General features: G+C 43.0%; 1 protein-coding gene across 7 annotated transcripts in view; it reads right to left on the bottom strand.

Annotated features, from left to right (window-relative positions):
* Positions 1-508: 508 nt before the first annotated feature.
* LOC123511437 (adenosylhomocysteinase-like 1) overlaps positions 509-16,216 on the bottom strand; it is a 101,431-nt gene continuing 85,723 nt past the window's right edge. For 5 of the 7 annotated variants that reach the window (XM_045267313.1, XM_045267311.1, XM_045267315.1 and 2 more), the window contains 7 exons: positions 14,742-14,894; positions 12,453-12,618; positions 9,656-9,706; positions 6,303-6,470; positions 5,723-5,801; positions 5,057-5,177; positions 509-3,944 (listed from right to left, as the gene is read on the bottom strand). In XM_045267313.1, coding sequence (XP_045123248.1) covers positions 3,938-3,944; positions 5,057-5,177; positions 5,723-5,801; positions 6,303-6,470; positions 9,656-9,706; positions 12,453-12,618; positions 14,742-14,894 — 745 coding nt within the window. In that variant the 3' untranslated portion in view covers positions 509-3,937. The remainder of the gene's footprint in view (positions 3,945-5,056; positions 5,178-5,722; positions 5,802-6,302; positions 6,471-9,655; positions 9,707-12,452; positions 12,619-14,741; positions 14,895-16,216) is intronic. The other 2 variants (XM_045267312.1, XM_045267316.1) reach the window with 1 other exon arrangement.

The raw sequence follows: 16,216 nt of genomic DNA, 5'->3' as shown, positions 1-16,216 counted from the left end.
TGGGTTCGTATCATCTTCAGCCGAGTCAAGAGCTCATAATGGACTCGCCCACCAACTTTCCTCCCCCTGCTCTGATAATGAACTCACCCATAAATCTTTTTCCCTTGCTGTGACAATGGACTTGCCAAGCAACCCTCCTCCCCTGCTCTGATAATGGACCTTCCTCCCCTGGACTTGTCCACCAACCTTACTTCTCTTCTGACAATGACTCCTGAATTCTCTTGCAGGATTTTTCTTCCCTCCTTCCAAAGTTCTGTCTTGCTTAACCTTATATATATATATATATATATATATATATATATATATATATATATATATATATATATATATATATATATATATATATATATATATATATATATATATATATATATATATATATTGCATTAGTAGTGTCCCTTCTTGTGGCAATGGTGTTGATTGTGGAAAAAGTACATAACATGACAAAAATAACTGATGTCAGTAAAGCTGAAGAATATTAGGAGTTTGGAAGGATAAAAATTTATGGTTTAAAGGATAAAATTTTTACTATGCAAGATTAACATAAAAAATGTCATTGATTGGAATTGATGGTTAAAAGAAACTATAATATTAAAATAAAGAGTTCATAACAGACATTATTAATAGATTCATAGTTACCACTGCAGTAATATAAACACTGAAATTAAGTTTATTAAAAATAAAAGCAAAGCCGTGAAATCTACAGTTCTTTGTAGAAATACCTGATGGCAAATAAAAGTGAATAAATAGAGATAGAAAATAAATACACAGCTTTTAACAGATCAAATTTTAACAAATGGTTTGAAGGAAACATTGTATTTGAAAATAAATACACGCAGCTTTTAATAGATCAAATTTTAACAAATGGTTTGAAGGAAACATTGTATTTGTATGATAACCATTTGATGGCTGTAACTTTGACAATACTGCATGCAACAACTGCCTCACAGCCAACTTTCAGACGTCACAACTGATGGCAAGGCGACCATTGTATTAACACTATTTTCTGAGACAATATTGTGGAATTTATCTCTTGACTGAAAGAAACAGAGGTCATGATTAATTCTATATCCCAACTAAATAACTTATTTAAATAGTGTAAATCAGAATACTCTTAAAGATTAATACTAAAGTAGACACCAAAAAAGTACATAGTGTAGAACATAAGACTACCAATGCTGCTGCTGACCTCACAACACAAAAATTAATGTTTAAAACCTATACAAGAAAATGAAAAATACAAAAATAGTCTGCACTCAAGAGGAAATGTGTGAATTGTTGCGTTTCTGCCTGACAAAAGCAAAAATTATATTGGGAATTACTGATCTGTTTCGAGATCAGGTGAGGTCAGCAAAAGTCAGGTTGTATCACCAGAATAATTGTTTGCATTTGGTGGAAAAGGATTTTCCGATGACTGTACTGCCACCCATTCACCTGGCACTGGCAACCATTCCATCACTGAACATGTACAAGCTTTGTATAAAGAAAGCAATCTTAACATAAGGTTACAGCAAGTCTGCACCCAGCGAGGTCCCCTCATGCTTCATTGGTGGCACTTCCCCACACATTGTGGTGAGAAGGGAGTCCATCCCTGCCTCAAATACACAGCTGGTTCAGAACAACCTACAACACTTGGAAACTGAGAGATAGGAATGTTATGAAGGAGAGAGAAATTAAGAAACTGAGAGATAGGAATGTTATGAAGGAGAGAGAAATTAAGAGTGAGGAGAGTAATGGAGTAAAAGGATATTGAGAGACAGAAGTGTTGTGGAGAAAAGCGAAGTGAAGAGATAATGATTTAAGAGGGGAACTGAAATGCTTCTCTTCAAAGTGTACATCACTTGCTGCTTCCTGGAAAGTGACATCAGCACAGAGGCAACTTTGCCGGGGTGAACTTAGTGTAGTATTTGCTACAGCCGGTCTTGCCTAGCGGCCGAACGTTGCTAGCTAGTGGCCAGCAACCCACTGGGGGGTCGCTGCCAACTCTTGAGTAAAAGCACTGCATTTATACACTAGAAAACTAGGGCTATTCAAGTGATGTATTATTATTATTATTATTATTATTAGTCATAGAGGCCGAGACGTCCAACGGTTTGGCAAACAAACTACTGTGGCAATAGCCAATGCCGTGCCCTGCGTTGCTTCACTCACACATCTGTCGAGTCAACAATGTCTGCTCTGGTGGCATGCCAGGCTCTGACACAAGGAGAGACCAGATGGGTCTGTCCAAAGCATTGGGCGAACCAAAAATTGTCATTCCCCTCGGCACAAAGGAGTCGAGGGGAGGAAAGGTAATCTATTGAGCTGTGTTCCCCTCTGGTGTCACATTCACTCAACGCAGAGAACGAGCGGCCTGTTTGCTCAACACTAATTATATAACTTCCTATTCATATATATAACAGTAACAGCCGATTACACTGAAAACAGGATGGGGGTGGAGTCTGGCCATGGCAGCAATGGCAGCAGTGGTGATGGAGTGCTTTGATCTGTCATGTTAACTGAGACGGCATGAACAGTGGACAACACCAGTTGGCAGAAGCTTAAGGTCCATTGACAGGCTGACTGACTCCCACCACCACCACTCCTGCTGCTGCTGCTGTTGCTGCTGCTGGCTGGAACTGAGCTGACTTGACCCATTCCTGCCTAAATTTGTCTTGTTATTGCTAGGAAAAATTTGTCTCCAATGGAGCCACACAGCTCAGTTTATCACAGCAGCCAGGCACTGGCCCCTCACCTGCTACATGCCCCAGCCATGTGCATAAAAAATATAGTATATAGCGCATATCTCTTTTGAGGTGTTGGAGCCACACAGTGCCAGGGTGCACCAGTCCACAGTGCCAAGTTGTATCAATCCACTATGTATACTGGGCATCCCAGCCAATAGTGCCAAGCTTCATCAACCCAGTTTGCTGGGTGCACCAGCCCACAGTGCCAGAGTGCACCTGCCAGTGTGTGTGGCATCAATGATTACAGTCTCAGATTTGGGAAAGAAAAATATACTTCTATCTGATTTGGTAAAAAACTATCTTAGTGGTAATAAATTCAATTTGGAAAAAGGAAAAAAATAAAGAACACATACATATGCCTTTTGAATCTTTACATCTTTTGCTGGCCTGCTGGAAATAACCTAATGTTGATAGTATTAATAATAAGCAACATTTCCAATTAATTACAGAAAAACTACATATCATTCAGACAGCCAGCTAGAGTGACGTGAACTATCACGGTCAAGAAATTCTTAGCAATTAAAGAATTCTGGGAAATTGATCTACTAATTAAGTCAACTTGTTCCCTGACCCTTCTCCAGAAAAAGACTTGTGGCGCGGCACTGCCAACGTAAGGCTAGGCATGGTGGCCGGCCAGAATGGTGCGGCATTGCCGCCACAGGGCCAGGTATGGCGGCTGACCAGGATGATGTAGGGCCAGGCATGGCAGCCAGCCAGGATGACGTGGCACTGCCACTGCAGGGCCAGGCCGGGATGGAGTGGCACTGCCGCCACAGGGCCAGGCACAGTGCCAGCCAAGATGGCGTCACTCTTCCAGACATGAGCTGAGGTGAGGCACAGACAAAAATATAATGTATTATGAGTAATACTCTCTAACAAACAACTCCCATGCCATTTCCCAAGGATATTATGTACAACTATATACTCTTAATTTTTTTTAGTTTTTCTTTTTGTTCTTTTTTTCTTTTTTGAGTATGGAGAGAGATTCTGAGAGAGGGAAGGAGAGAAGTGTTTTGTCTCATAGCTGCTTCTCTGTGTGTAGTCTACTTTCTTCTTTCCTTCATTTAATTTATCTCTTCATTCTTCTCCTCTTCTTTGATTTTTTTTTTTAGCCTCCCCTCCTTCCTTCCTCATTTTCTGTCTCCTCTTCTTTCTTCTCCTCCAATGTCATCTCCTACTCCTCCTCTTCATTTGCACAGCTCAAGGCTCAATCAATACCTGTAAATACAAAACTGATCACCATCTGACTCCAAAGGATGCAACAGTAGTCTGCTCATTTGTATTTGTTATACTAAAGTTACATAAATTTCACTATAAACATTTATCTTTGGTGGTGTTTATGCTAACTGTGACCATCAGTAACATGAGAGAACTAAAAATTATAGTAAGATATAGAGGTGATGCCTGAGGAAAGTAAATCTAAATTAATCTTCTCTGAAAGCTGCAGTGCAATGTTTAGATTAGAAGTCAAGTCACACACATTACATAGAACATGAGAAAAGAAGGGAAACTGAAAGAAACCATTAAGTCACTCATGTCAATCTATACATGAAACATAGCTATCTACTGTGTCAACATATCTCCACAATCAATCTATATAATCTTGTAAAGTTCTCTAATAACCTAACCTGAAAGTAACAAATTGATTACTAATGGTCCGTCCACACTAGCGGGTAAAGCACGGCTGGCTTTGCCCGTCACGGGCACACAGCAACGCTTGCCTGTTTTAGTCAGAGGCGAGCACCCGTACAACCAGGCAGCGGATCCGTGTATCTGATTAAGACTGCGGTACGACAGCAACCAAGGACCGCAAAGAGCTGTTATTGTGCTCAGTTATACTTTTGCTGACCCAGAAAAAGTAAAAGGAGAAAAAGAAATGGTGTAAAGACTGGGAAACTGGCAGTCATTGACATAAAGCCAACATTGTAACCTTGTATGTCTGGCAGTGGCGCACTGCAGGGCCTGGCGAGCAGTGCCCAGTGAAATCGCTTGTCCACAAACGAGCAGTTTGCTAGTCTGCAGCCCAGCAAAGGCGGAGAAAATGTTGCCGGGCAAACGCTTCACTTCTGCCCGCGTGCACTACCCGCTAGTGTGAACGGACCTTTAGTCTATTCCACTCATGCACCACTCTGTAGAGAACCCACTAATTGTTTCATGTCTGGAGATTTTGCTCATGTCAGTCACCAATGTTACTTCCTGTATACCACTTCTGCACCTCTATCAGATTCACCTTCTGATTATCATACTCATGTCTTTCCAATGGTGCTACTCCTTCATTGATCTCCATAAAATTTTTACATTCTCTTTGACACTAGTCCAACCCAACACACCTGTAATAGTTAGGCTTGAAAGGTCCAGCCTTGTTAAGCCCCATGTACTTCGCCTGTTCATCACTGAGTTCAGTCAGGTGAGCATCGAAAGTGGGCAGGTGAAGGCTGGCCACATACTCATCTGTGAGGGAGAGACTTGGTTAATTGAAGGCCTTGGATCAACAAATAGGGTCATGTAGAGGGAAAAGGTGGTGGTGGTGGTGGTGGAGGAGTGAGAGTGGAAATTAGGAGAATAAAATAATGGATAAGAGGGAAAAGCTAGACATACAGTTGAGTGTTGACAGGCTGAGGGGTTGAGAACACATGTGAAGTGTTTGGAGGGATGAAAGGCAAGGAACAGAAGGTAATATGATTTATGAAGATATATTATTATTATTATTATTATTATTACTGTGATAAACAGCTGTGGTTCATAAGAGTGTGTGTGTGTGTGTGTGTGTGTGTGTGTGAGAGAGAGAGAGAGAGAGAGAGAGAGAGAGAGAGAGAGAGAGAGAGAGAGAGAGAGAGAGAGAGAGAGAGAGAGCACCTCTGTGGACATGCAGTTAGTATTTTTTTTTCTTCATTGTAAATCACTAATATAATTAAGTATCTGCTGTTGGTGCACAATAGGAAGGAGCAGTAGTCACAAGCTGAACAGCCTCTGAGGCAGACACTGCCACCACTCACCCATCTTCTTGGGCAGCAAGTAGACGTCAGACTTGTAGCGGCCAGCAGGGGCGTTGAACAGCTCAATGAGGGCCAGTGCCTACAAGGGACGTGCAGGGGTTAGCTACACACACACACACACACACACACACACACACACACACACACACACACACACACACACACACACACACACGGTAGCTCAGTGGTTAGAGCGCTGGCTTCACAAGCCAGAGGACCGGGGTTCGATTCCCCGGCCGGGTGGAGATATTTGGGTGTGTCTCCTTTCACGTAGCCCTGTTCACCTAGCAGTGAGTAGGTACGGGATGTAAATCGAGGAGTTGTGACCTTGTTGTCCCGGTGTGTGGTGTGTGCCTGGTCTCAGGCCTATCCGAAGATCGGAAATAATGAGCTCTGAGCTCGTTCCGTAGGGTAACGTCTGGCTGTCTTGTCAGAGACTGCAGCAGATCAAATAGTGAAACACACACACACACACACACACACAGTAATGTTTCCTTTGTGATGAGGTATGATTTTGCCTAGTTTTTTTAAATATAGATTTTTGCCAAGACCTTGTGTGCAGTCTCTCTCTCTCTCTCACCTGGGTGCAGGATGTGATGGACACTACAAAGGAGGGCACTGAGGAGCAGGACAGATTGACCAGCCGTCCTTCCGCCAGCAGGATGATCCGCTTGCCGTCAGGCCACAGCACATGATCCACCTGGGAGCGTACCTTCTCCCAAGTCAGGTCAGGGGTTCGCAGGGAATTCTGTGGACAGGTGTGGGGTCAGTGGGAGGGAGGGTGAAGAGGGGTGGTAATGGTGGTGGTGGTTTAAATGTGACATGAAAAAGGGAAAATAGGACAGACTGAGCAAGGCAGAAGAAAGGAAAAAGAGTGATGGTAGTACTTTGAATGGTGGAAGGGAAGGCGACAGGGTGAGCACACCAAAGGAGGAAGAAGAGTGATGTAGTTTATAGAGACAATGATATAGTAAATATATTTGCAAATACCTCAGTACTACAGAGTACAGACCTCCCTTTAACAGATTTCAGAAGTATATTAGACACCCTAGAGTAGCTGGCTCAATTTTCAGTCTCTGAGAGAGGCTGAGAAGTCAGTCAAAGTATGTTTATAAGATTCAACATGAAAATATAGACATATCTCGATAAAGTTTACTCAATAGTACCCATTAATCATTCCTCAGTTAGCCACCAAATGCTGCCTGTAAAAAAATTACTGACCACAAAAAGTTGTCAGGCATTAGATAACCCTCAGCATTCTTTACACAACCACCAAATGCTCCTTTCTAAAATAAATATTTACCACAAAAAATATTCTGGTTGGTAACCCTAAAACATTCTTTAAGACAAGATCTACACGGGAAAATTTCTCTTTCCAGTTGACTCCAGCCATCTGGAACTGCCAGAAGCTTTTATCAGGAAGCAGGAAGCACTGACAGGGTGCAGAGCAGCCACATAACAAAGTCATAAACAATCAAGATGGATTTCTCCAAACAAGTGGCTGTTGTGGCCTATGATTTTGTTAAGTTTAGAGAAGATAACAAAACAAGGAATGATTCTAACTTATTCCTGGCTAGTGAGAAGGAATACATGTAGTGCCTTATACAAATTCATGTGACTGTACATGAGAGCTACACATTTGCAGGCTTTCAAAGTGATGTAAATTTTCCAAAATTTAGATACTTTATTTATTACATATAATGGCAAAGTCAATGGTTATTATTGAAAGACTTCCTAATAACATTCCTTCTATTCTGAATTTTATTTCAATAGTCGTTTTCATTTAGCCATGGAAAATTGCCGACCATTGCAGCAAGACAACTGAATCTACGTGTACTGTGGAATGACAAAGTGTTTGACAGCTACATCTACAAGTACTGTGAACTGACAAAGTGGTTGACGACTTCATGGGGGGTGGTGGCATAGTGGATAAGGTGGTGAGTGTGGGATCGCGCAGACGTCAATGAATAGGTTCGAATCCCACCACATACTGCTTAGAAGCTATGCCATTTGTTGAGTGGTTTAAAGTTATCTACATGTCACCATGATACCCAGGTTCAAGGTGGTTACACCAAAGATACGCTTTGTGGTGATATGGGCCCTAATATGGGTACCACTTTAGATATAATTGCCTGCACCACTAATGGGCAGAAGCTTAACAGTGCTTCCCACATATACTCTTCAAGTATGCCTACAGGTGCTATAGGCCATAAATGGGGGGTGAAACACATGTACTGTAGACTGACAAAGTGGTTGACGGCTGCATCTATATGGACTAGTGTTGACTGACAGAGGTTCCTCAGTTCAGGCAAAAATTGAGCAGCACCTCACCGCTCATTCCTGGCTAAAACCAGCCACCAACTGCCCTGTGTAAACCCACCTTCAGTCAACAACCAAATGTTAGTTTTGAGTTGCTGCCTCAGCCCTGCCTAACATGTCACCAATATTACAGATTAGTAGTGCCACTGAACCTCAAAATGGTAATGTGCAGCATGTGGAGAGAAGAGAAGAGTGGATGAACCACCACGCAATGTTATCCGCTTAGGATGCAGCAAGTTTAGATGAGGTACGACACCACAATGAGGAGCACAACATCACACTCAAAAACACTCTGCTTTCTCACCACAGCTACCGATTTCCAAAGGCCACAGAGATGATTAGTCAGGTTCTCAAGAGTTTTCCTCCTCTTGAAAATGTAAAAATTTTATCAATTTGTTAACAGAACTATAAAAAAACATTCTTAAAAACCTGTGTCACTTTCATCAAGAGCCTTTGGAATGCAGTAAAGATGTAGCACAGAAGTGTTTTGGAATATAACCCTAGCACTCACTAGCAAGACCTATCCTTTTTAAGTGAGGAGGACCAGCCAAGTACACACACACACACACACACACACACACACACACACACACACACACACACACACACACACACACACACACACACACTAAGTTGCTGGTTCCCGGAGAAGTGAAAGAGGAAGATAATTTCTATAGATTTCTGAGGAGCTCAACGACACCAGACCTCACAGCAAAAGGCAAATTATCACAGCATCACTGCCTCAAAGTGTGTGCCACTCGTGCAGCAGGCAGACTGAACCTCCACACACGATGACGAGACACCTCACCACCACAAAAAAAAACACAAGGAATGAAGATCCCGAAGACAACCTGATGAGAAAACTTAAAGAAGAGATAAGAAGATAATGAAAGGACTGAGGCAGAAATGGTCAAGAATCACTCAATAGAAACACTTATCCTTGGAAGGGAAATAAAGAAGCTAAGAAATATAAAACAATTTGAGGAAAGGACAGCAGCGGAAGAGGAAAAGATTCTTTTGCTTCCAAAAGAATAAATAAGCCAGCTCCTGAAGAAAGAACTTGGGAGGAAAAATTATTAGAAGAGGACAACCTGTAGAAGGCATAAAGCAAGGAAACGTCCAATGTGAAAGGAAGTTAAACAGAGATGAGAACAGAAGAACAAGGTGAATAAGATAAGCAGAGTAATGACAAGGAGAGCGTTCAGTCTTGCCAACAATAATAATACAGAGAAGAGAAGAAAGAAGTGGATGAAGTAAGTAGTATAGTGTTTCAAGAGGCGATACTATAGTAATGATCATGGCAGTCAGTGTCCACTCCACTGTTCTCCTTTGATGACGTAGCATCCTACATCTTGACATTCCACTGCACATCATTACAACATGCATCTCCCACCCACACATGCACAGACACACACTCACCAATCACCCTCACCAACCACATCACACATTCCCTCCTAGCCCTGCACACACTCACTCTCACCTTCCCAGGGACCAAACAAGAGAGGCCAAAGGGAGAGTGGGTGAGAGTCCCAGTAGTTCCCAAAGTGAGTGTCAAGAGTCTTAGGTTAGTGTGGTGAGTTGTGGTGAGTGTTAAGAACTGGTCTGTGGTAATACTTTAGTCATCTTCAGCTTCTGGTGTTGCAGTTCTGGTGTGTTGAGAGATTCCTGTTGTATGGAGAAGACACTCAGTTTAATTGTCAGCACCTTAACAAGGAGGGGATGGTTGATGGAAGGGGGAAGTACCACTACACTTACTGGCTAATGTATTACCTTAACAAGGAGGGGATGGGGGAAGGAGGAAGTATCACTACACTTACTGGCTAATGTATTACCTTAACAAGGAGGGGATGGTTGATGGGGGAAGGGGGAAGTACCACTACACTTACTGGCTAATGTATCACCTTAACAAGGAGGGGATGGTTGATGGGGGAAGTACCACTACACTTACTGGCTAATGTATCACCTTAACAAGGAGGGGATGGTTGGTGGGGAAGTACCATTACACTTACTAGCTAATGTGTCACTTCATCATTATGTGCAAGACTGATTTACTTTTGTAGCACTTGTGAGGTGCACACACTTGGGAATGAGTTTAGTGTTGCATCATAGTTCCTAGTGTTTGTTACACAGCACAGAAAGCATTGGTGACAGGCACACAACACTCACTTCAATATCACACAAACAAATGTACAAACAAAGCTAATAAAATACATTTAAGTATGTACTACAAAGGAGTTTCTAACTTGATCCTTAACTCCATTAAGATATCTCTTAGTCTCTTCTTGTATCTCTTCCTCACAATATTGCTGCTGCCAAACCATTTTTATTTCTTTTCCTCATTGGTTTCCTATTCTTTTCATATACATTGTCCTAATTTGTTTCACTGCATTTTTACCCATTATCTAGTTTCTATGGTTTGCACTGGGCTGTCATGTCTTATCTACTTTACTGTACTACTGTAAATTTTCCCCAAACCTTACACTAATGCAAAGCAGCACAATGAAACAACCTAGTAACAACCAAATCCCTTTTGATGGTGTTATCATCTTTAGGTAGACTACTTATCTATATATGTACTGGGCCACCAATCCCACACAGGGTGGCCCAAACCACCAGCACCACACACACACACACACACACACACACACACACACACACACACACACACACACACACCATGGTACAGTGGAACCATGTGTGCTTTCGGGTCCGAGGGGTCTCCAAGCGCACGGTTCGAATCCTGTCCACGGAGCGAGTGTAGATTTGGCTTCCTCACTCGGGGCACGGTTTCCTACCGGGTGGGCTTTGAGATAGGAGGTACCACAAATAGTATCCCCTTTAGCCCATAAATTCCCGTGAAATGCCCACATGGTACACACACACACACACACACACACACACACACACACACACACACACACACTCCCGGTAGCTCAGTGGTTAGAGCGCTGGCTTCACAAGCCAGAGGACCGGGGTTCGATTCCCTGGCCGGGTGGAGATATTTGGATGTGTCTCCTTTCACGTGTAGCCCCTGTTCACCTATAGTCCTGCTCCTGCAACAATGTGGATTGGGTGCAGCTGTGTTGGGGAATTCCCGCTGTACAGTGGTGCCGCATGTCTCATAGCCAGCGATGCAGCAGAGTTCTAATATTAGTAAAACTTTAGCAAATATGGTCAGCAAATATACATACGCATTTAACCTTAGTATTACAACGTATGAGAGAACAGTAAACTTATTATTGATAATATATTCATAAGCCTGGCAAGAAACGTGGCATACATATTTTACAGTGTTGCTAAAAAAAAAAATATATACTTATAAAGAGGTTTCCTTGCAGTTTGGGATGGGTAAATAGTTCCATAGTTATAATTAGATTATATCGTGAAGGAAAGTACTTTAAAATAAGCTGACATAAGTAAGAAAAAAACCACATTCAAATCCTCACGGCAGCAACACCAATCACGCCCGCCATCCATACAGGTGATGGGAGGTCAGCTGGTGTCCTTGACCAGGAGGAAAGAGAGGGGGAGGAAGAGGGAGGGGTAAGAGAGAGGGAGGAAGAGGGAGAGGGGCGTAGCCAATGAGGGATTAAAGGTATGGCAGCACTGTACTCCCGCTATTTCCCATGGGGCCGCACCCAATCCACATTCTTAGACAAGCAGGACTATAGCAGTGAGTAGGTACGGGATGTAAATCGAGGAGTTGTGACCTTGTTGTCCCGGTGTGTGGTGTGTGCCTGGTCTCAGGCCTATCCGAAGATCGGAAATAATGAGCTCTGAGCTCGTTCCGTAGGGTAACGTCTGGCTGTCTCGTCAGAGACTGCAGCAGATCAAACAGTGAAACACACACACACACACACACACACACACACACACATTTCGTTCACTCCCTTAGCCCTGACAGTCATATCTTTAATAATCTTTCACAATTAAAGTACAAGTGTAGTACTTCGATATGTAAAAAAAAAAAAAAAAAAAAAAAAAAAACATACATATAAATAACTAATCAAATGGAGAGGAGCAGAAGAATATGAGGCTCTTAATGCATTGTGACTGCAGCACAAGCTGAGGGAAACTGTGTGTCCAGTAGGCAGTTACCTGGAGCCTCATTTCTTACCAATCTAGTTAACATTCCATGGTTTTTGCTGCTAAAGATGTCATGAGGGCACTGTATTGCTGCTACTGCTGAACCAACACTTTGCATACTGTTCATGTGACACCCACCACCACTACTATAACTACTACTACACTACTCTCCCCACAACTATTATTTTTAATATTACTGTAATTATCAATAGAACTACTACTATCACTACTAAAATCACAACTACTACCACTTATACTTTATCAGCCAAACCACACCCCTGCAAATCCCAATCTTAACAATACACACACACACACACACACACACCACGTCAATCTCGGTGTTGGAGTGGCCCATGTTGCAGACAATGGTGCCGTTCTTCATCTTGTCCATGTGGTCCCTAGTCACCACATTCTTGTTCCCTGTTGCTGTCACCAGGATGTCCACCTGCCGAATCACCTCGGACAGCTTCATCACCCGGAAGCCGTCCATGCTGGTGAAACAGACACATATACACACAATTAAAGAAGAGGTGATAGAGGTGATGATTGAAAGAAAGACTGGATAAATGTAGACCCTGTGTACTAATGCTGCTAAATGGGGGCCGCCATGGTACAGTGGAACCACGCGTGCTTTGGGGTCAGAGGGGTCTCCAAGCGCACAGGTTCGAATCCTGTCCACGGTCCGAGTGTAGGTTGGTCTTCCTCACTCGGTGCAACGGTTTCCTTGCAGATGGGCTTTGAGATAGGAGGTACCCTAAACAGTATCCCCTTTAGCCCATAAATTCCCGTGAAAAGCCCACAGGGTATAAAAAAAAAAAAAAAAAAAAAAACCCTGAAGGAAAGAGTAGATGAAGATAGCAACAGACACAGGACTGTAGAAGAGTACCTCAGACACACAAGATAGCAGCAGACACAGGGCTGTAGGAGAGTACCTCAGACACAAGATAGTGGCAGACACAGGGCTGTAGGAGAGTACCTCAGACACACAAGATAACAGCAGACACAGGGCTGTAGGAGAGTACCTCAGACACACAAGATAGCAGCAGACACAGGGCTGTAGGAGAGTACCTCAGACACACAAGATAGCAGCAGACACAGGGCTGTAGGAGAGTACCTCAGACACACAAGATAGTGGCAGACACAGGGCTGTAGGAGAGTACCTCAGACACACAAGATAGCGGCAGACACAGGGCTGTAGGAGAATACCTCAGACACACAAGATAGCAGCAGACACAGGGCTGTAGGAGAGTACCTCAGACACACAAGATAGCAGCAGACACAGGGCTGTAGGAGAGTACCTCAGACACACAAGATAGCAGCAGACACAGGGCTGTAGGAGAGTACCTCAGACACACAAGATAGCAGCAGACACAGGGCTGTAGGAGAGTACCTCAGACACACAAGATAGCGGCAGACACAGGGCTGTAGGAGAATACCTCAGACACACAAGATAGCAGCAGACACAGGGCTGTAGGAGAGTACCTCAGACACACAAGATAGCAGCAGACACAGGGCTGTAGGAGAGTACCTCAGACACACAAGATAGCGGCAGACACAGGGCTGTAGGAGAGTACCTCAGACACACAAGATAGCAGCAGACACAGGGCTGTAGGAGAGTACCTCAGACACACAAGATAGCAGCAGACACAGGGCTGTAGGAGAGTACCTCAGACACACAAGATAGCAGCAGACACAGGGCTGTAGGAGAGTACCTCAGACACACAAGATAGCGGCAGACACAGGGCTGTAGGAGAGTACCTCAGACACACAAGATAGCAGCAGACACAGGGCTGTAGGAGAGTACCTCAGACACACAAGATAGCGGCAGACACAGGGCTGTAGGAGAGTACCTCAGACACACAAGATAGCAGCAGACACAGGGCTGTAGGAGAGTACCTCAGACACACAAGATAGCGGCAGACACAGGGCTGTAGGAGAGTACCTCAGACACACAAGGAAAGTGAAGAAATACTAAAAGTTGTACAAGAAAGTCAACCGTTGGAGAAGCAAGTAGAAGAGATATTCAGAGATAGATATGGAATGATAAGAAGTATTGGAACAGTATTCCACCACATGAATAAAAATATGATGAAAAGATCACTACCACCACTATCATCGCACCAAAGATAGAATATGCTGAGTCAGTGTGGTCTTTGGACAAAAATGAGAAAGGGTACAAAAGATGGTAACAAAGATGGTTCCAGAACAGAAAGAATTAACACATGAGGACAGATTAAAGGAAATGAATCTGCCAACATTGAAACAAAGAAGAGGAAGGGGAGATTTAATACTAATCTACAAATTGTGGGATAGAATAGAATAAATAGATAATGATAATAAAATGATAATTGCTGCTAAGAAGAGTGGGAAATACCACTCACATGGACACAACAAAAAAGTAAGAAGAGGAATATGCTTCAGTAACATAAAGGTATACAGTTTCCCACAGATCAATATAAAAGTTTGGAACAAATTAAGTAAGGATACTGTATAATACTAGCAGAGAGAGTGCACCATTATAAGGAAAAGCAAGACAAGTGTAAACAAGTACAGAGATGGAACCACCCGGGCGTAGCTCAGACTCTGCAAGTTACAAGGAAATCAATCAACTCACCAGGCCTGCAGGGCACAGACAGGGTCAATCTCAGTGACGTAGACAGTGCAGCCCAGTCCCTTGAGGGCCTGGCAGCACCCCTTTCCCACCTCGCCATACCCGCACACCACCACTTGCTTTCCGCCAAACATGACGTCGGTGGCACGCTTCAAACTGTTCAGGCCAGACACACACAGATAGAGAGACACCCAACCCAACCCAACCTAACTTAAACTGATCAAACCCCAAGCCAACCAAATCAAACTTAAGCTAACAGGGATTAAGACAGCTTATCAGTGAGATCATGTCTCATTCACAGACATTAGAGACTCTGACAATGTATCAATGAGATCATATTCTTTTCTCCTTCTTTGAGAGAGAGAGAGAGAGAGAGAGAGAGAGAGAGAGAGAGAGAGAGAGAGAGAGAGAGAGAGAGAGAGAGAGAGAGAGAGAGAGAGAGAGAGAGAGAGAGAGAGAGAGAGAGAGAGAGAGAGAGAGAGAGAGAGATAAAGTTCAGTGACAAGAAAACACAAGACAATGAACACACACACAAAAAGAAAACTACAATGAAAGAAGAAAAGAAGACAAAGTAAGCAGCAGAAAGAAGAAAGAACAAAACTACAAGAAGGAAGAAGACAGATGATAGAAGAAAAAAAGGAAGGATACAAAAAAGATTGAAGGGGAAAAAAAAGTGAAATATTGGATCCTGAAGGAGAAAAGGCGCTCTATTGATCAACGAGGAGGAGGAAGGAGGAGGGAAAAAAACTGATATATTAAACATGACAGGAAGGAAAAAACTACAACAAATATTGATTCTTGATGGAAAGGGAAAAAAGTGAGTGCGTATATTGAGAATGATAGAGAAAAAGAGTTTGAAAGGAGGAGGAGGAGGAGGAGGAGGAGAAAATTGATAGAAAAGGTACTGGTAGTAAAGTCTTTGAGGTTGAACTCCTCCTCCTTCTCTCCCACCCAGATCTTCAAAGATGCTCCTTACTAGAGGGAATTTTGTCATTTGAATATTAAGTCCTTGCCCCCTCCCCTCTCTCTCTCTCTCTAACCTGTCTGTATGCTCTTCCTCTTTCCTGCTGCTTCCTTCATTTGTATCTTCCTCAATTTCTTTCTTCCATTTCCTTGTTCATCCTTTCACTCTCTCACACTCACCCTCATCTTCCTATCATCATCATCATCATCATTATCATTTCTAACACTTTTTTCTCCATTTTTTCTTTTAATCTTCCTTTTTTCAATATATTCTCTCTTCCCCTGTCACTCTTGTCTCCTTCATCAGTAACCTCCTTCCTTTCTTTCCTTCTCTTTTGTTCAGCCTTCACCCCACCTGTCCTTCCTATCTTCTTCACTAATTGTTCCCTCTTCCTAACCTCCCTCCCTTTCTTCCTCCCTCCCTAGACCATGATTCCCTTCTCCTTCCCTTTCCTCCTCATACTTCCATCCCTCCCTGCTTAACTGTAAACTCCTCTCCCCTTCTACTCTACATC

Source organism: Portunus trituberculatus, chromosome 31 (genome assembly GCF_017591435.1).
Source record: "Portunus trituberculatus isolate SZX2019 chromosome 31, ASM1759143v1, whole genome shotgun sequence".
NCBI lineage: Eukaryota > Metazoa > Arthropoda > Malacostraca > Decapoda > Portunidae > Portunus > Portunus trituberculatus.
The sequence above is the reverse complement of the archived record's forward strand: the minus strand, read 5'-3'. Positions and strand labels throughout refer to the sequence as shown.